Source organism: Crocodylus porosus, unplaced genomic scaffold (genome assembly GCF_001723895.1).
Source record: "Crocodylus porosus isolate Cpor-Errol unplaced genomic scaffold, CroPor_comp1, whole genome shotgun sequence".
Lineage (NCBI taxonomy): Eukaryota > Metazoa > Chordata > Crocodylia > Crocodylidae > Crocodylus > Crocodylus porosus.
The window spans coordinates 81,173,329-81,195,089 of NW_017728918.1; the positions used below are offsets into that span (position 1 = coordinate 81,173,329).

Below are 21,761 nucleotides of genomic sequence, written 5' to 3' on the forward strand. Positions count from 1 at the left end.
ACGGGGGAACAGGGACTCCCCCAATACCTGCTGATCCCCCCTGACCAGTTTGTAGCAGGCCACAAGGTCCCCCCTTAACCTTCTCTTGTGCATCTCCAAGACCAGCTAGCTCTGCAGTGCTTTTGCACATAAGTCTACATAAGCTGGTTTTAATATAAAGATTGTGTGTGCCTAAGTCTAAATTAAGTACAACTTATATGCATAAATACTTACATATTGAGCACCTCTACACAAGATGGTTACTGCAGAGTTAACTAATTAGCTTTGCAGTAAAACTTCAGCATGTGTGGTGCTATTAGGACAGAGTAAACTAATTGAGCACATCCAGACAAGCATGCCTGGATCTCAGAGGGGTCTGAGATGCTGCAAGAGGCACCTGTGGGAACAAAAAAAGTTCCACATGCTGCAAATTTGCAGCATGTGTGCAAAATTAGACCCCAAGGGTAAAAAAAAAAAAAATGTGTTGCAAAACAGCAGGGCAAGGCATGGTTCCAGACTGTGCCCTGAGGCAACTAGAGGCTTGAGTCCTCCATAGAAACATTCTGGTAGCCAGCTAGAGTGTCTCTATGGCTGGCCCTTGCCCTGGTGCTGTAGCACGCTGCCTGCCTGTGCAGGGCAAGCAGTGGTGCAGGCTGCAGCGACTAGGACCTGTGCCCTGTGCCAGGTAAGTAGGTGGGCAGGGGGTTGGAGAAGGGGGGAAGGGACTATGGGAGGACTCCCACCTGGCCCCAGCCCATGCTCTGTTCCTCAATCACCCTCGCCCAGCCCCATCCCTTACTTGTTCCTGCATCCCCCCAAGCACTGCCTCACCTGTCTGGGAGCTGGCGCAACTGGGACTCAGTGGTGCTGGGCTCTGGGTGACAGCTGGAGTTGCCCCAGCTCCCAGATGGCACACGGCAACCTGCCATACTGCACTGCATGCATGCAATGGGGCAGATGCCTTGTGGTTGCCAGGAGGCTGGGGTGAGTCCCTGCTGACCCCTGTGCCATGGCAGGGGGGCCCTCTGCCATGAGTTCCTAGCGGCCTCAATGGCTGCTGCTACAGTGAGTGTGTGTGTAGGCGGGGGGGTTGGGTTTTTTGGGTTTTTTTGAGTGCCAGGAGGCTGGGGCCTGGCATGGTGACAATGAGGGTGAGGAGGGGCTGGAGACAAGCCCCTGGAGGAAGAGGATGGAGATGAGCCCCTAGAGATGAGCTAGAGATGTTCCCCTGCTCAACTCCAGCCTCCTGCTCCTTCCTCTGCTTGTCTCCATCCCCCTGCTCATTCTCCTGCTTGTCTCTGTCCTTGGGAGGCTGGAGATGAGCAGGAGATCCAGCCAGGGGCTGGAGAGAGAAGAGGAATGAGCAGGGCGTGGAGACAAGTAGGGGAACATCTCCAGCTCCTCCCCAGCCCCCTGCTCATTTGCTCAGGTGGAAAATCAATATGGGCAGCAGCCAATGGGAGGTCCTGTGGCTGTCAGAGACAGCAAAGAGCTTTCTCAAGAGCTCAGCCAGTCAAAGTGAGTGATCTCCATCACTATGTCTTTCCAGGGGATCTCAGGTTCCATTGAAATGGATACAGTAGCTCTACAGTGAGAGGCCTCCAGGCCAAAGCACTGGTAGCCCTGCTCTAAGCGAGGACCTGCCACAGCTCTGAGACCAAGTTGCTTCTCCAGTCTCACTGAAACTGACCTGGTTGTGAGCCTACTCTGCCCAGTAGGAGCAGTGAACCACTCCTGCCCTAGTCCATTCCTAGTCCTGCTCAACAAGCCTCTAGTGACAAGTCACAGCTGTGCAGGTGAGGGATAGTGTGAGAAACATTTTTGCTTTATGGTGTAACTGTCCCAGTAACCTGAACAACATGAAGCCAATAGGGTTAGTGTTTTTTCCCAGGCCCAGCAAGGTATAAAAGGAGACTCCCTGGGTGACTAGGAAGAGAGCAAACAGGCAAGGGAGAAGAGGAGGAGCAGTTGCACTTTATGTAAACGAGCCATATAATTGCTTAGAGCTCCAATATGAAATTGGAAATAGGACTGTCAAAAGTCTCTGAGTTAGGGTCAGAGGAGAGAGAAACAAGGGTGCCATTGTGGTGGGTGGCATGCAGGCATGAAGTCAGGAAGGCCAAAGCACAGCTGGAGTTGCACCTGGCAAGGGATGTGAAGGGTAACAAGAAGGGTTTCTACAAGTATGTCAGTAACAAGAGGAAGATCAGGAAAAGTGTGGGTCCTTTACTGAATGGGGCAGGCAACCTAGTGATGGAGGATGCACAAAAGGCTGAGGTACTCAATGTCTTTTCCACCTCAGTCTTCACAGGCAAGATCTTTTCCCAGATTATTGCACCTGGCAGTTTGGAGAGGAAGTTAGCAGTCAACAGTGACAAAAGAACAGATTAGGGACTGGTTAGAAAAGTTGGACATACACAGGTCCATAGGGCTGAATGGAATACACCCAAGGGTGCTGAAGGAGTTGGCTGATGTGACTGCAGAGCCCCTGAACATTATCTTTGAAAACTCATGACAAGTGGAAGAGGTCCTGGATGATTGGAAAAGGGCAAATATAGTGCCCATATTTAACAAAGGAAAGAAGGAGGATCTAGGGAACTACAGATTGGTCAGCCTCACCTCAGTCCTTGAAAAAATCATGGAGCAGATCCTCAAGGAATCCATTTCTAAGCACTTGGAGAAGACGAAGGTGATTAGGAACAGTTAGCATGGATTCACCAAGGGCAAGTCATGCCCGACCAACTGAAATGCCTTCTGTGATGAGATGACTGGCTCTGTGGATGCAGGGAGAACTAGTGGACGTGGTATACCTTTATTTTGGCATGGCTTTTGATAGGGTCTCCCACATCTTTCTCATAAGCAATCTAAGGAAATATGGGCTGAATGAATGGACTGTAAGGTAGACAGAAAACTTGCTAGAGAATCAGACTCAGAGGGTAGTAACCAATTGTTCAATGACTAGTTGACAGCTGATATCAAGTGGAGTAGCAAGGGGTTGTCCCAAGGCTGGTTTTGTTCAATATCTTCATCACCTGGAAGATGGGATAGAGTGCACCCTCAGCAAGTTTGCAGATGACACCAAGCTGGAGGGAGTAGTAGATACTCTAGAGGATAGGGCTAGGATTCAGAGAGACCTCAACAATATGGAGGTTTGGACAAAAAGAAATCTCCTGAGGTTCAAGAAGGACAAACGCAAAGTCCTGCACTTAGGAGGGAACAATCCTATGCATTTGTACAGGTTGGGGACTGACTGGCTGTAAAGCAGCTCTGTAGAAAAGGACGTGGAGGTTATAGTGGACAATAAGCCGAATATGAGCCAACAGTGTGCCCTCATTGCCAAGAAGTCTAATGGCTGCATTGGTAGGTGAGTTGCCAGCAGATCAAGGGAAGTGATTATTCCCCTCTATTCATCACTGGTGAGGCTACATCTGGAGTACTGTGTCCAGTTTTGCTCCCTCCACCCTACAGAAGGGATGTGGAGAGAATCCAGTGGAGAGCAATGAAAGTAGTGAGGTGGCTGGGGCACATGTCTTCTGAGGAGAGGCTGAGGAAACTGGTCTTTTTAGTCTAGATTGAGATGGGATTTAATAGCATCTTTCAACTGCCTGAATCATGGTTCAAAAAGGATGAAGCTAGGCTGTTCTCAGTAGTGGCAGATGACAGAACAAAGGGCAACAGTCTCAAGTTGCAGCAAGAGAAGTTTAAGTTAGATATTAGGAAGGATTTCCTCACTAGGAGGGTAGTAAAACACTGGAACAGGTTAAACAGAGAGGCTGTGGACTCTCCATCCTTGGAGGTTTTTAAGACCCAGCTAGACAAAGCTTTGGCTGGCATGATTTAGTTGGCAATGGTCCTGCTTTGAGCAGGGGTTGCACTATATGTCCTCCAGAGGACCCTTCCAACCCTAGTTTTCTATGATTCTATGATTAACTTTTATGTGGCTTTCAGAATAAGGTATAACAATGCCCAGAATAAGGTATAACAATGCCCACTGTTATTTACTTATCTGGAGAGGGCAAGCAAGGGTTTCAGTTCTGGAGGAAGAACGGAAACTTTAATGAATGTAACCCTTTGTGCTCTGTGTAGGATCATTAGAAGGGTAGATTTGCACCATGTAGACTAAATCAGAGATGCATAGCATAAGGTTTTATAAACAGCAGCTTACAATCAGTGGCTTTCATAATTAGATACTGCTTATACTGTAAATTACTCCTTACAAAAGCTTACCTTTTGCGTCTTTGATTTAGTTAGCCTATATGGTGCAACTCTACCCTGCTTTCTGCCTGACTTCAGACTAACGTGGCTAACTACCTATCTTTCCTCTAGGGTGCATAGCCATCTCCAGACCTCATTATAACTGGCATGTGGCACTTCTACATGCTGCAAACCCTTTTGGTTCCCACAATCAGTCTACATAAGCAAAAACTAGGACTGAAAAGCAGCTGTGTCTGAGTACTTGTGCATCTTTTTTTTCCTTACATTTATTTTAATCATAGAAGTTAAATCAGTGAAATCATCTTGGACAAATTGGTTTGGAGAGCTAACTCTTTTTCAAAGATCAGATTATTAGAGCTGTTCAAGTTATTTGTTGCAAATAAAATAGTCAACATATTTAAATCTTTATGAATCATTTGTGCCTGGAATGTCAGCTTTATTGATAATTCTTTGAACAATGTGCACAATATTTCAGCTTTTGTGTAATCTGCAAACAGTTCAGTTTGGTAAAATTGGTATCCAAAGGTTGATCATACAAATCACGTGTTGACTGCTCTGTATTTGGATGACTAAAAATGTTTTAAGTAGGAGAATGAGTAATATCAGGAAAAAATATTGGGTGCACATAAATGTTAATATATTAATACTAGTCCTTTTTTGCTCTCGTAATCTATGTGCAAATATTTGCAAATTTGCAACATAAAGGGGCACAGATACTCTTGAAATGAATAACAGTTTAGTGTTTGAAAGTGTTGCTTAGTCAGTGCTTGTAGTTTCTGCCATTAGTAGACTATTCTGTTATTACTATAGAATACTACAGACTATTCTGTTAAGACTATACTACAATAATGCTATAGTCTATTGAGTATTATAATATTGCACTATACATACTATACATTCATTTAGATTTTTTTTCAGACTTGAATAATAGTCCTCATAATTCAGTGCTTATGGTTTATTCTGATGAAATGATTTGTTTATTCAGATTTATTTAAACAAGTAAACACATAATTTCTAATAGAAATAACAAAATGGAATGTCTGGTCAATGTAGATCGTAATTATAGTGCATCATGACAGGTGAGCTCATGGGTCAGTGAATTAGAATCTCCTTCAACAAATTTTCTACTTCAAATTGATTGACCCCAAAATATGTATAAACAAGAGAGTTAGCTGTCACCATCTTGATCATCATCTCAGTTTCCTCAACTCTGTAAACATTTGGACTAAAAAAGAAAAGATTGATCCTCCCCCACAAACAAACAAATAAACTGCTTGTATTTTGCTTTCTAGCCTCTGTCATATCAGAAATTCTTCAAACTGGGTCCAGATGCATGGGTGGAAGCAGGAGTTGGGAGACAAAAAATTACTTTTTAGAATCTCAAGTCATGCAAGTTGCTGTTTTTACATATTTATAAGCAATGTAATGCCAAAAATGTCCCCAAAAGATTGTAGCTATGGACTTAGTTTCCCCTAGGCCCTGGTCTGGAATAACCTCTTTCCTTCTTCCATCTGAGTGAAGAAATTTATTACGGATAGGCTGTAAAATGTTTCTGCATAATCACGGAGCACTACATCATGACTTAGGGTACATGCACATGTATCTTACAGCCCTAAGTCAGCTACACAGGTGTTACATTTGATGCACAGGGATAAGCACAGTTACATGCATGTTTACACCTTCCCCAAAGCAGGTAGTTGGTGAATAAGGTCTTCCTTGACTTTCCTGTTCTCTACTCTCTGGGGATTAGCAAATTGCTGAGCCCTAGGGCAACAGATGATATTATGCATTTCCAAACAACAGTTTTTAACCTGTGTTGTTCACTCAGCATTGTTCTGTCCCTTCCTATGGACTCTGTTCTTATGATAAAATCTAGCTCTTTTGTAATATGCCAAGTGCTATATGCAGAGATAGTGTTTTTCATGAGCATGAAAATTACGCATCCACACACTTGCATCTACCACCTCATAGCAGCATAGACAGCTAGTGAGACAGACAGCACCCTTCACAGAGCAGGTCAGTGAGACAAAAGAACACAAAGAATAAAAATGCATCTTATTATTCAGCTAAATAGGATACACTAACAATTTCAGGCAGTATTTATGTAATTGTGGGAGGCATTACAAAGAGAAGGCTCATGGAGGCAGAGGTCCCATTGTTGTGTTACACATCTTACCAACACAACATACTGGGGGGAGGAGGGGTGTGACTATTTTATTTTTCAGCTAAGGGACTTTCTCATACCCTGATACATTTGGTAGCAACTTCAGTTCACAACCCGATTTAAGCACCCAAAAGAGACTAACAATGATAAAAAGATAGCTCTGCTGTCCCTAAACACAGCACAAAATCACAACATAGAAAACACTTAGGAATGATGTCAGTGATTTACTCTGTGCCATTGAAAAGTAAAAGCCTTCTCCATTTCCATTATTTATTAATTAGTGTAATTTGTAAAGTGTTCACTACAAAGTCCCCGGGCACTGTGCAACGGATGAAAAAACAGCATCTCATTAAAGAGTAAGAGGCTTGCCTACAATAAAATGTATCCCTACATACAGACACACATAGAAAAAAAAAGTTATCATTTTGTTACGGCCTTGCAAATTTAGGTGTTACCCTGCTCTGAGGCCCAAAGGAATTGGGGACTGGTGGGGAAGCAGATTCCATTACCGAGGACTATGCATAGTATCTATTCCCTCTTATCTTTTAAGATTTCCATCTCCAGTTTGACCTCTTTGTACTAGGTCAAAGGGCTTTCATAGCATAAAGGGGCATCAGAGGAGGGCAGCCATCCTCAGCTCCTACTGCTGCTGCTACTGCCACTGCCACAACTGCAGAGTGGTCTGCCTTCCCTGGCTGTTGCTGTTACAGCCAGTGTCCATGTACCTGGTTGCTGCTTCAAAAGCAATGCCATTTGGCTGCTTTTGCTGCCAAGGTATTGATGCTGTGGGGCTGGGGGGTAATTCTGGTCCCCTCCTAAATTGGTGCCTGGGGCACATGCCTTACTCACCAACTCCTAATTATGCTATTGGCTGAAGTACATAGTACTGACAAAATTCCAAGGCATAATGTCATTTGTCACTTAGACCCCTAAGGGCTATCCTGATTATTAGGGGTGTGCAAAGTGGCCCCTAAGTGACCCCTATTTGATTTGGATTCAGATTCAGCCTGAATCAGGGACAGTGATTCGATTAGTTGGTTTGGATCACTGTCCCTGATTCACTTCAGCCAAATCTGAATCTGAAGATTCAATGCTGATTTGGAGAATCGGCAATTCGGACATAGACACAGCTTTAAAAGTTTTTTCTACATATCTTGAGGTAGCATAGATGGCTTATTATTACTGTGATGCTGGGGTGCATGGAGCATCCCACAGGAGTGCACGGGGCCCTCCATGTGCTTGGGAGTGAACCTGGAAGTGGACTGGAGTTACTTCTGGTCCACTTCCAGGTCTGCTGGGGAGCTCGCTGGGGGGGTCTGCATGTGCCTCCCAGCTTGGCGATCGGCTTCAGGGGGACCCTGGGTGCCCCCATCAGACCCAAGAGGCACCAGTCGCTGAGCCAGGGTGGTGCAGAGGGGTACCCTAGCAAGCTCCCTGACGGACTCGGAAGTGGACCGTAAGTGCTTCTGGTCCACTTCCAGGTCTGCTGCCAAGTGAACTGGGGAGCCCCCTGTGCGTCTGTGGGATGCTGTATGCACCCCAGCATCGCAGCATTAACAAGCCTCTGCTACCTAGAGGTATGTAGAAAAAACATTTAAAGCTGTCTCTTATGTCCAAATTTCTGAATCTTTCTGAATCTCTCCAAATCAATTTGGGGGGTTCCGATTCGAATCAGAGAGATTAAAGGGTCCTCTAATTCAATTCAGATTTGGAGATTTAGTCACCAAATCAGGCCAAATCTCCACAGAATCGAATCAGTGACTGAAGTTTTGCACAGCCCTACCAATTATTTTGGGGACCTTTTCTGTCACTAGAGCAGGTCTGAAAATTCAGTTTTAGAGACTGGTAAAAATAGTACTACATATATTTAACTTTGAAAGCGATAATGTGTGCTTAGGGAAATATAAAACAACAGCAGATGTATGTTGGCAATAGAGAAATATTGCCTTTTCTATTTATCAAAGTGAAGTCCTCTTACCAATATCCTGCAAACCTAGATGGCAGCTGTGAAGGTATGAAGGTGCTGTTTCTAGTCAACACTTCCTGGAGTAAGGCATTTTCTATTAAAATGTAGTAAAATAAAGATATTCTTAGGTTCCTGGTAGGCTTGACACTCTTGGGAAGTTATGTAGCCTAACAATTGGCATTTCTGATAATTCCTGGGTTGCTTTGCTTCTGTAATGGTCCCATAGTTTGAGATCTGTTAAACTAAGTCCTCTGTGGTATAAGAGGATGTGATTATTTATCCCTACAACTAATGGGTATATAAGATTTCAGATGTCTGTAGTTATATGACTAACTGTGATGGATTTTCTAGGTTTCAGATATTTTTCTCTGTAAAACATGTCCTGCAGGAATTACACTTACAACAGCGCAAATTATTTGCCTGTGCACTTAAATACCCAATATTCATGGACATATCACTTTTTATATTCATTCATGTGACCAATTAATTGAGTAACTAGCCAAGTGTATGACCAATTCAGATATTTGCTTGAATAAATTGAACTAATACAAATACTATATTTTCTTGCATACAGCACACCCCAGAGCAAGATATATTTCTTGTTTTTGAAAGGCAGAATAAAGAAAAGGAGATATTTACACGTAGTAAGTAACTGAGTAAAACCACCTAGGGAGCAGAGCCTGCTCATTGTTCTGCTCTGTGGGCACATCTACACAAGACATTTATTGTGGAGCTGCCTAATTAACTCTGCATTAGATGACTCAATGTCTACATGTGCAGCTCTATTAGGCCGCAGGAAACTAATTAACTCTGCTGCAGGATAGTACTTATAAATTTGATCTCCTGGAATTTAAATTCATCCAGTTTTGAACATCTGATATTATTTGTTCTGTATTGATGGCTAAGGGGATATACAAGTACTGTCCTGTGGCAGAGTTCTTCGCCATGCAGCAACACGTGTGTAGATGCTGATAGGGCCAGTTGGGGCATGAGGGGCCTTCAGTGTGGGGCTGCCTTCTGGCTAGCCCATTACTGGAGCACCCTTGTGTCCCAGCCAGAACCTCCTCAGCATGTTGGACTGGGTTGCAGCATCCTTGGGCTGGCAGGCTGACTCCCTGGGCTTCTTCCCAGCCAGGGCTGCTCCAGTCTGGTTCAGCATGCTGCATGTTCAAACAGTGTGCCCAGGAGCAATAAACTCCAGGTCATTATACACCAGTTTATTAATTCACATGACCGTCACATGTAGATGCACCCAGTGTGCGTTATGTGCAGTTACTTTCACTTTCACCAGGCAGAAGCTTAAGTAGCATAAACTGCTGTTACTCTAGTTCCCTGCTTATAGTATATATCTCAATTTCCAGCAGGAGGTTTCTGGAAAAAAGGTGCATCTTACATGTGAGAAAATATGATGGGTGTCTTGGGTTGTAGTCAGTTAACTTTAACAATCTGACTTAGGTATTGTGATCTGGAAAGATTACAAACATCCTCACTTTCTGATTGAAATATCTGCCTAAAATAATTTTGAATCCTCATTGCAAGACTCATCATTGTTCCCCTCATTTCATCCCCCACAGGACAACACTAAAACAGTCTTATTCTGTCTAAGATATGCTACAATGAATAAGATATGCTACAATGTGCTCTGTGATCTCTTTTAGGATCTCCTTACAGAGACAAGATCACTATAGCAATTCTTCAGCTTCAAGAAGAAGGCAAGCTTCACATGATGAAGGAGAAGTGGTGGAGAGGCAATGGTTGTCCAGAGGAGGAGAGCAAAGAAGCTAGTGCACTGGGAGTTCAAAATATTGGTGGCATCTTCATTGTTTTGGCAGCAGGATTGGTGCTTTCTGTCTTTGTGGCTGTGGGGGAGTTTTTGTACAAATCAAAAAAAAATGCCCAGTTGGAAAAGGTAAATATAATATTTTCCCACTTAATTTTTTTATTGTTGGCTTATCAAAGCAGTTTTTAAACTTTTAAAACTTATCAAACCAAATGCAGGGCTGTTCTGTTATTTTATTTTTTCGAGCCTAGTATAGTACTTATGTAACGATGCTTCACAGCAGAGCACCTAAGGTTTCATTTTACAACTTTTAATTTGTTTCTAATATGTTTAATTGTAGCCAGCTTTCAGGACAAGTGACTATTTCTCCTCTTATTCAAGCCTGAAAAAAGACAGCTTTTTACTCCTGGAAGTTCACTGCAGTTAATTTAACGGATGAAGAAGAATTCTGAAACTGTAATGGGGAAAAATAATCTTCTACAGATAATTCTGATTTTTAAAGGCAAAACTATCCATCAGTTCAAAGTCAGAAGTCCAGAAAGTCCTCTATGTTCTTTCCTGGAAAAATTTACACCTTCAAAGTTGGCCTAGTAGCATCTGGAAATTATTAGGTTAATATGTTTTATGTTGTTCCACTACTATTATAATTTGATCTCCTGTAATTTAAATTTATCCAGTTTTGAACATCTGATATTATTTGTTCTGTATCGACTCCTAACGCAATCATGATAATCTAATTATTGATAGATCTTATATTTTCTTGCAGATTTCTTAGGAGGCATAATCATCATCAAAACTTAACAAATATTTATGTAAATATGCATAATACATAAAGTTGAACTAAAGGATAGTTCTTATTGACCTTTGAATTTACATCATAAAATTCAGGACAAAATTATCATTTTATGGGGTGGGTTGCATTTATGAGGAGTTTGTGTCCTTTATTAATCCCCATTTTAATACCTTATTTTATTAAAAGCAGTGGTAAATCCAGAATGCATATTTATATTGATATTTTTCAAGTGCTACTGGTGATTTTTTAACTTGAAATATTAGTCAGAAATATCTAAATGCCTGTTTTTAACTCTTTTGTGACTTCTGAATTTATACTGATATATACACACCCTTTTGAGTGCAAATACTTTATTTTTTTTAAATGTTGCTAAAGCAAGTTTTGATATTAACCAGTAAGGCAAAATGAGGTCACAAGTTCCTAAACAAATTTGAACATGGGTAGGTTTTATTAAATTGTACTAAAAAAATTATTAAGAGGATAAATTCGATTCTTTTATTATTAGTAGTAATAATAATAGAACATTCAGTTCTGTTAACCCATATTTGGACCTCTGAGATGAATTTGCATGGAAAATACTATTTATTTTAAATAATTTGTGTATATCATAGTGATATTATCCATGCTTTATGCAATTTACTTAATGTGAACATCATTATATTTTGGTTCAGCCAGTCTGAAAACTTTTAAAATCTTCATGTACAGACATGAGACCAATTTGATGAGAATTTGTGTAACTTTAGCTGTTTACTACTTTGCAGGAATTGCATATTGCATCCTGTTTGATATTATTAGGTACAAAGCTAATTCATGCACATCACAATGGCTTTTCTGCCCTTGAAATAATGTCCATACTATGAATGTTAGTATATTTGGCTTTAGTGGTCCTATATCAGTGATTCTCAAGCAGGGTGCCTTGAGATACTGTCAAGGGTATACAGGGTGTCATACAGTATTAGCATTGTTAGCTGCACAAACACACATCACAAGATAAACTTACTCATTTAAAATATGGATCCATAGTTTTACAAGCGTTCTGACTTGGTGTGGTCTTTCTGAGTTCTTTACAACATAAAAATTGCCATGTTATTTTTCTATAGTCAAAAATGAGTGAAAACTAAGAGTTTGCATCTTCCAAAGGGTGCCACCAGTCTAATAAGGGGTGCCTTGGGTCTAAAAAGGCTGAGAACCACTGGCCTTGATATTTTAAAATCTTAATTTGCAGAAGTTGTGACCATTTTCATAAGAAATCTGTAACATTACGTGTTTAGTGCTTTACAGGGATAGAATGCATATTTCATTTTACTTGATGTTCTTAGGTATGACCTAATGCTTGACTTGTCCTTGGATACTACACCAAAAGAGCAAATAACTAAAAAAAAAGCCTCACCCCTTTTGTGGATCTGATCCTTCAACTCTTCTCTGTTTTTTTGTTTTGTTTGGTTTGGTTGGTTAGTCTGGCTTTTTTGTTTTTGAACAATTACTTTAGTCCATAATAGTTCCACCTAGGGATTGAAGGAAAACAGAATAAAGCTCTATGTTGGTGGTGAAGTAAGCAAAATATATTAAACAGGATTTAGCCTGTGACTAAACAGCATCCCAGGGTGACAAGAGTGACCATTTGGTGCTAAAACATATGCTTACAACTACAGTCATATCACATGCTAATTAAGTAGGACACTGCATATTTTGTACCTACTTAGATGCAGTTTTCTGCAGCATAGTTGCTTGTCTTCTGAAATAGCCATGTGTCCATGAAATGGCTATGTGTCCTCATGGACTTCTGTAGAAGTGGAAAGGTCTGCTTGCCTGGAGACAGTTTCAGGATAGAGACCTGTACAAATGAAACTGAAGTCAAAAAATTTCCAAGCAAGATTATAATGACATTGTTGGTACCATACTTTGAAAATGTATGGCAGAGTGGCTCTGATCTTACTTCCACCTAATTTTCTTGAAATGTATATAAGGCTATTAGGTGAAAACTTTTTGGGTAACTGTCAAAGGTCAACCAAGAAAATATATTTCTCTCATTTCATAACAGCATTCTCCATTTATAGAGTCATTTCTGTTTTAATGACTTTGGAAAGCAAAGCAGAACTCTACTACGATCAGAGCAAAACTGTCAATCCTTGTTTATTTGTTTGAGAAACATCAAAAATATCCTAATTCATGGAGAATTCACTAGTGCATCCACATCTGAAGAAATCAAAATCATTAGCATATATGCTTGATTCTGTTATCATACATACTCCAGTGAATGCCTATATGCTCAACTCATTCATGGTTAGGAGGAACTGAATATCAGCTCCTTTGTGCCTTCAAGGTGTGGGTGCATATCCTAGCAGCTGGACACCTCCCAAACACCGGAGGACTGACTCTGGTCTGGGGAAGGTGTAGAGGGAATGAGAGGGGGGTGTTTGCTGGCTGAAACACTTGTACGCTCCCTCTCTCAGGAACATTTCTACTTCTGCAGATTTCTCAAGAATTTACAGCAGTACAAATAAAAGGCTACCCATGTCCTTGAACAGCAACTCCCTCTTTATCTTTTAAAGATGCTATAACTATACATTTATCCATACCCCTTATAGATTAAAGACTGCCTCCAGCTCTTGCAAATCATTCAGTAATTTTTTTTTCAACGGAAGATTTTAGAATGAAATTGTGGCAAAGTCCTGCCATTCTTTGTAGCAGAAGTTTGAAATTTTAGTACAAGCATGTGGCTGGGATGAATGGACACTGAGGTTTCCAGGCTCTTTGAGCTGCATTCCTATAGGAAACTACAAGACGGTTTCTTGTAATTTTTAGAAGGGAATTGAATGTCCAGATTTTAACAGAAATAACACTTCAGAATGCTCACCCATTTACTTTTATTACAGGCTGTAAAAGCCAACAGTTTGTATTTTTTTCCCTATAGTTTATAACACAAACACATAATTATGTCATCTACTTGGAGACATGTTATTAAGCAGACCTTTTTATCTAAGACAATCTTGACAATAAATGTTCATCCATTTGCATTTTATAATTGCTTCTGTTGGTAAATGACCTGCTCCTTGATTGTAACCGTATGTTGGCACTTACAGGGCAGTGAATAAGCTATTTAGAAAGCTAAACCCACTTAAAACAATTATCAATATACCTTTTACTGAATTATTTCATGCACCCTGATTTACCCCATCACATAGCTTTATTTTTATTAAACTCAAGATGTTTTTTCCTAAGTAACATTATGTTACACTAAGTAACCCTAGAAAACAAATGTTGACTTTGAATGTCTTGGGATTTTTTCCTTATCATAGTTATTTAAATAATAGTAGCTAATAATTCTTTCCATTTGATATAATCCCTGAAGACTTTAATGACTATTAGGGATGACAGGATGGGTACTACTGGAAGAGCTGTATAGGTAATGTTTTGGGGGTGGTGGGAAGAAATTTGCTCAATATAAAACTCATCTATTTTTTACTGAAGTCTTTAGATTGCAACATATTATACAACCCTGTTTTATGGTGTGAGGACATGCAGAAAGGGAGTCTTTTATACTCATCTACACCCTGTGCACTTCACTGATGAGAACTATAATGGGCATGGGCTAGCAAAAAGGACACAGAGCCTTTTTTGTAAATCCAATGGCTCCAGCCACTAATGCAAGTAACATAGGAATCAAAACTGCTTTTCCAGTTCATAGGCTGAAAGAACAGCTGTGTACCTGGACTCTAGGTCCTGGATGTGTTAGCAACACACAAAACTTGACTACTCAGGATTTATTTAGGTGAAGTTAACATCACTGCTGACATGGGGTATAGCTGCCAAGAGCCTTCTACAGGCCATTTTTACTGGGATAAATTTTATCCACTAGGATACATAATACTCCATTTTACAGTCAAACTCAGAAAACTATTAGTAATCACTAAGCTAGTGCAAAGATTCACTTGTAGTCAAACATGAAGTGTACTTGCTTTAGGTCAGTTGTTCTGTAAATGAAACAACCTCATGGAAACACATTTATTATTGTTGGAGTGCTTTGAACATATGTAAAATGCAAAATGTACAATTCTGTTTTCTGCCCTTTTTAAGTACATTATTTTTAAATCAATTCACATTGACACTATAAGCATTTAATATTCCAAAATTTAAAACTTTTAAAGATTTTAATTCTCTCCTACCAAGCCTTTTTGGTAGTATTTTTTTTCCTCAAATTACACCAAATTATTATAGTAATTCTCACAGTTGTTTCAGGAAACATAAAAAGAAATGAAATGAGTTATATAAACATTATTACAGTTCATACAATATCCTGATATTTTATTTTTTAACAACTTTGATATTGGGAAATGTTTTAGATAATATTTTTCAAACAAGACTGCTGATTTATTTTCTCTCAGTGGCTGCAAGTTAAAAAAAAGAGTAAAATTAAAACCCAGGTTACTCAGAGTTCAGATGAATAAAAAATGTAGAGGTCAATGGTTTCAGCAGCAGAGATTTAAGTTGTGTATTCCAATAAACTTTATAAAAACCTACTATCAGTGGTGCAGCCTGAATTATGACATTACATTTTGTATTAAAGTAATCCCAGAATTCTTACAGTTGGCTGGGAATAACTGTGGCAGCTGAACAATATCTCTTACAGCTCATAAAGAGAATGTTTTTCTAGCATTGGCACATCTGCATTATATAGACATGTAGTGGAAAAATAAGTAGCCCTTCCTTGTCCTCCCAGCCCCCTGAGCTCCATAAGAGATGTCCTGATGTGTGTGTGCACACATGTGTGTATGGGTGTGTGTGAAGGATGTGGGTGTGTGTATGGGTGTGTAGATATGTGTGGGATACTTGAGGGTGAGGGCTGAATTCAAGTGTAATGCCCTCTTGAAAAAAATCACTTACATGTGTATATATTAGACTATATTTTGTAAAAGCCAGAAATGTAATGAGATAACCATATACTGATAACAATGTAGAAAGATAAAAGTGTAAAAATAGAACAAAACAATGGAAATGAAAATTTTGATTGACTGACATTTTTTCAAACTATTTGCAAACAATAAAACATTTAAACTCATGATCTCTATTTTGAGTTTTGATTGCAATTTAACAATTATCTATTAAAAATGGACAATGACACTGAGTTATGTAGTTGTTAATATGAATTAATTATGGAGCAATAGTAAGAGGCTAGCAATACTAAGAGGCTTTACACATGTCAAGTTGTCCAGCAGATCATGTCATCCTTGAAAGTGATGCTTATTGTAAATCAGAGTCCTGCAAGCTCATAAATATGAATGTAACATAATCAGGGCTCCAGATTGTTCCTGGGATAAAGACTACGTATATACTCATTGCAGGATCAGGGCCAAAATTTCAAGACCTCCTTTTTGATATTATTTGTTTTTTGACACAGAAAAATATAAATGTTGCTTATGCAATGTTGTTAAACATGTCAGTTTTGTTTTCCTAACCATTTACAATCCACTTTCATCTTAGCATCAGAAGAAATCAAAAATATCATTCCTGGTTCCTTGTTTTACTTGTTCTCAAAGAAAAAAAATGTCACCACATTATTAATATGCATGTTCTTCTAATATTTCCTTTTTCCTTTGATGCTGCATCAAATAAGTCTTATTTAAAAATGTCCAACTTCATAAATATCTCCCTCTCAATTTTTTTATCATCATCTGCATTAAATATAAGGCAATAGAAACATTTGATTTGTTTATAGGGATGGCTCATAATTGAGGTCAGATCAACAAGTGGTGATCAAAATTAAAGTTAAAGAAACTGTCAAATAATATTTTTTAGTTTACTATAATTCTGGAGACTCAGTTCATGAAGGTGTTGAGCATCTCTAACTGCTGATAGTTGGAGTTGAAGAAGATATATCTACTCTGTGGGATTAAGCCATGTAATTACAGAAAAAAGACATGTTAATCCTTGTAAAAGAAAGTTCATTTTCAAGTTGTCTTATGCTAGACAATTGCTAATAACCAATTCTGCCAACATGAAAGGAACTATAAATTAAATCAGTATTAATACTCTGGTTGATATAATTCAAGACCATGTCGTACCTTACATGAAAAGTAAAATATTGCATTAAACTGCTCTATAGCTATTAAATATATTTACAGTAATATCTAATAGATAATTTTAATTCAGCATTCACAACTATACAGCTTCTCAAAATTTGAGAAGTTACATTTAGTTCCAAAGGGTGCTGTATTATACAATTACTTATTAAATATATTGTGGAATTTTAACTTGTACATGTTGATCCTGATAAATTCTTGCCCCGAAAGAAGGCTTGGCCTGTTTCTTACAATCACTTTTATATGGCAGTCTCAAAAATCAAAAAAAACCTTTAGTGTCACACAACCAGCAGGGAAATGAAGTCAGAAACAAGATCAAAAAAGTTGAACTTTAACTAGATGTACTTTTAAATCTGGGGGCTGACAGAAAAAGGACTGGCATTAGTGTTAGTAGGATCAGAACTGTAGAAAGGAAAGGAATTTCTTCCATAGCTAAGAATACATTGCCAAATATAGCTATAAATTAAAATATTACTTTGAAGGCAGCCTAAAACAGTTAACCAATACTCTGCAAACTAATTATTTGTTTAACACCAGCTGTGCTTGAATTTCTATGACATACTCCATATTGCTAAGAACACTTGATAAGCATTCAGTGGAAGTCCCACTAAAAAAGGATTGCAGCAACCCAGTATGTTCTGGATAATTGTAGCAAAGTCCATACTAGATATAAACTGTTGTCACTATCTAGCTGAATACAGACGGGAAATAGCTATTGGTGTAACCTGGGCAACAGGAGCACAAATTTCTGACCAGTGGAGAACCCCAGGATCCTGAGGAGCACGCCCTGCCTTGTAGCCTGCAAAGTTCAGGGAAGCTTAGAGGACCTTCCCACTAACCACAGCACTTCTGTCATGTTTAAGAGTGCTGTAACTTTATAATGCTATAAAAATTGCACTAAATTATAGCACTGTAAAACGTGCATGGAACAATTCTGTATACAGTTAGTCTATGATGTAATCCATATTGCTAAAAACACTTAATAAGCATTCAGCAGATTTTTGGAATGGAAGCCCCACTTCAAATGGATTGCGGTGACTTAGTATGTTCTGGATAATTGTAGGAAAGTCCACACCAGATAGAAGCCCCTGCCACTATCTAACTGAATACAAATGGGACATAGCCATTAATGCAACCTGGGCAAGCAGGAGCACTCTGAAATCTGAAAAAACCCTGAAACTACAAAACACCTTGACCAAGGGTTGAGCAGAGCCTACACTAAGAATGGCACACACTACCTTCTACATTCTTCCCTGTACTTGTCCATTTTAATATCTTTTCTGGATTGAAATTCAATCTTACCCCTATTTCAGCCAGGTACCAGAAGTGCAAAGAGACTGCACTTTCCTGGTCTGACAAAACAGAGATGTAGTGCTGTGTGTCATCTACATCTTGATGGCACCACAGCCCAAATTGTCTCATTATCTCCCCCCAGTGGCCTCATATACATGTTGAAAGGAGGGATGACAGAATGAAACCTTGTGGAATCCCGCATGAGAGACAGCCCTCCGGGCTGATGAGCAATTGCCCTATACCATCCTCTGGGAACTCTCTGAGAGGGAAGAATGGAACTACACAAGTGCAATCACACCCACCCCAGCCTAGGTCCACAGGTGAGTCAGCCGAAACCTCATGGTCAGTGCTGCTGATACAGCTAAACAAAAACATCTTTGAGAAACACTAGGAGACCTCATAAACCAGTGGAACTAGTGCAGTTTCCAAGCCCCACAGGCTGAATCTGGTCAAAGAAGTCAGATGATTTCAGATGGCCAAAGGTGCTATGCTATAAGCTTCATAGTCATCATTGCCAGAAAAGGAAAGGTAGAAACCGGAGAGTAGCTGGCTAAGTTTTTGTCCATCAATTGGAAGTTTATTCAACACAATCCTAAAATCTTTACATTTGAGTGAAGTTGGCATCTTGCCCTCCTGTTGAGAGATATTAGCAGTTTAATTAGTAGTGAGCTGTTTGGCTTTTTGGGAGATCCTTGAAGGTAATGGGCCAAGCTCACCCAGCAACTCTAGAACCCGAGTAAGCACAAGTGGTTTACTCTCAGCCATATACAATTCTGCATTAAACATGGTTCTGTTGCTAAGGAGAAGCCCCCAGTCATATATAGATTGATCTTCTCTACTAGGTAGATAGAAAACTTTTTTTGGAGCAATCAACGTTCAACTCTGTTTCAAAGGCAAACCTCCTCAGCTTCACCAAGCTATCACCCAGAAAAATTCTGTTGGTCAGGACTTTACAGAAATGATACTAGAGAAAAAGCTTTCATTCTCTGAAGCTGCCTGGTGGACTCTTAAGTTTTTCTTTGTTTTATTTTCAGTTTCTTCTCAACTCTTTTACTGACTTTAGTTTGAAACCATAGCTAACTACTTAAGTCAGATTCTGCTTCATTATCCAACATAAAAGCAGCAAGTGCTAATGCTGAAATAGAGAGGCTGTCTGTGAATACTGTAGTTAATTGCTTGGAAATTAAGTTTGCAGTATAGTTGCATGTTACACTTGCTCTAGATCAAGAAATCACTGCACTGGCAAATTCTTTGTAACAATATGTCACTTTGAATGCAAGCTTTTTTCAAGAACATGTGGCATTATGTGAACTGTTGTCTAAATATACTTTGGTAATAAGCACTCTAAAATTATGGTTAGTACAGGTATGTTCTTTAATACAAACTGAATTTGAAATGGTTCAAATAAAATAATATATTTTCTTTTATCTCTTCCATTCTCATAAGTATGTTTCTTGCTTTCCATTACTTTCTTCAGTGCCCATGACTGCATGTATTACATATTAACATTTTTCTAGAATTTGTGTTTTTACCCATGGATCTATGAGACTAGATTGACAGGTCCTCACTATACACCACTCAAAATCCCTAAGGAAGTGACATATATATGGAAGCAGAAACTGATTAGAAAGGAGGCTCAGGGCAGCACTGTGAATCCATTCTTAGCTAACTTCAAGATGAAAAAGCAGTTTGATTGATATGTCCTAGTAGATGTTAGAACATTGACCCATAACGTCTGATATAAGCTGTAGGATTACTGCCATTACTGCTTTAAGAAATTTTAACAAGGCTTCAAATAATATCTGACATGCAACGCTGGAGGTAATGAACTTCTGAGTAAATCTTTTAGTTTTGTGTTGAATTTCGACAGTCAGTTTTACACTAAGTCTATCAAAGAGAAAAAGAAGACGGAGTTTGAAAGAACAAATTATTGGAGCCCTGTTTGTTAATACACATACAAAAAAAGGGCAATGCTGGCTAAACTGAGATATTCAGAGGGCTATAGGTGTACCATTTCCTTTCATTTTTTGGTAGAATTTTGTATTCAGGCAATTTATGAGCTAATTGTTTATTTTCTTATGCATTTTATTTAATTTTAACTTAATGCATACTCTTACTGCATTCACAATGCACTGTCAAACTTTAATATTTATTGTTTCAATAATTATTGCACCTTTTATGGTCTGTAAAGACAAAATTTATGGAGATACACTTAATAATGTTAGGTCTGAGGCTTATTCATATTCTCTGTAATTACTTTTCTTCTAAATTTGATATATAGCAATAGCAGGATACAGAATAAATATTATCAGACTTCGGTACTGATGTGCATATATACAAATCTGCACTATGTTAGGCTTTAGAAGTTTCCACTGTCTGTGGAGATTTTAAACACTTATAAGTGAAGAAATTATTATACTCTGCCAACACACTTATTATACTATACCTTGCAAGCTGTGAGTAGTGGCATAGGGTAAAGTAATATAATTTAGTTCTTTACATTTCAGAAGAAGCTAATCTTTGATAGAGCTCCTTTGTGTCACAAGACAAAAGACACTATTGCTGATTAAAATTTTATTTTAAACATTTTAATCTTATGACTATATGAGAGGTACATTTTTCTTAATGTTATATATTGATTTAATTTCACTATAATATACTCATTTTTGCTTTAATTTTAAATTTTCTTCAAAACTTCTGCTACCATATTATGTCTAAACTGATTTCCAGGCAACATTTACTTTTAGTTACATTTAAAAAGACAGCTTATGGTTGTATCAGTGTTAACCACAATTCAGTAATGGTTAGTATTATTGTAACCTGCTTGAGATCCAGGAGATAAGTAAAAGGCAAAAGGTTATTCTCTCTGAATTAAATGGAACATTTTACAATATTCATTCACAAAGCTACTCTTCAGGAGAGAAGCATTTTTTTAAATATACAACCTGCAATCTGTCGGACTTTCATAGTTTTTTCTAACAAATTCAATGGCCAATTTAAATTGCACGAAACATTGGATCATGTCTTATGAGACTTCTCTGAAAGTGTTGTTATCAGCCAATCACAAAAAACATTGTAAATCTCGTTTTTTATTTCATATGTTATTGCTCAAAATGTTGGGTCCTAACAATGCAAAGACACCAAGTTTCTGTAGATAGAAAAAGATGATTTGAGGCAATCTAGAAATGAAGAGGTGAGGGGAGAATTTTGATTAAAGAAAGGTTCAAGTCAGAATAATCCTTTATAAACCTTCTTCACATGACTTTGAAGTACATTTCTTTATGTAGTTTCTGCAGATACAATCAAAGAACTAAACTCAAGATGTTCTTAACAGGGAATGTAATTTCCAAAGAAAATGTCCTCCTTTTTCTTATTGCATGAATGGTCACTATTATTTATTATTATAAAAAGACAGATTATTTCCTAGCAAATATACTAATTATTATTCTTTATATAAGATTTTTAAAATTAGCAGTTATGTGTAGTGATTG

General features: G+C 38.7%; 1 protein-coding gene across 1 annotated transcript in view; it reads left to right on the plus strand.

Moving 5' to 3' along the window:
• Positions 1–21,761, plus strand: part of GRIK2 (glutamate ionotropic receptor kainate type subunit 2) — a 654,323-nt gene that overhangs the window by 623,892 nt on the left and 8,670 nt on the right. Inside the window, exon 15 of the mRNA XM_019537811.1 lies at positions 9,983–10,233. Within this exon, the coding sequence (XP_019393356.1) occupies positions 9,983–10,233 (251 nt within the window). The remainder of the gene's footprint in view (positions 1–9,982; positions 10,234–21,761) is intronic.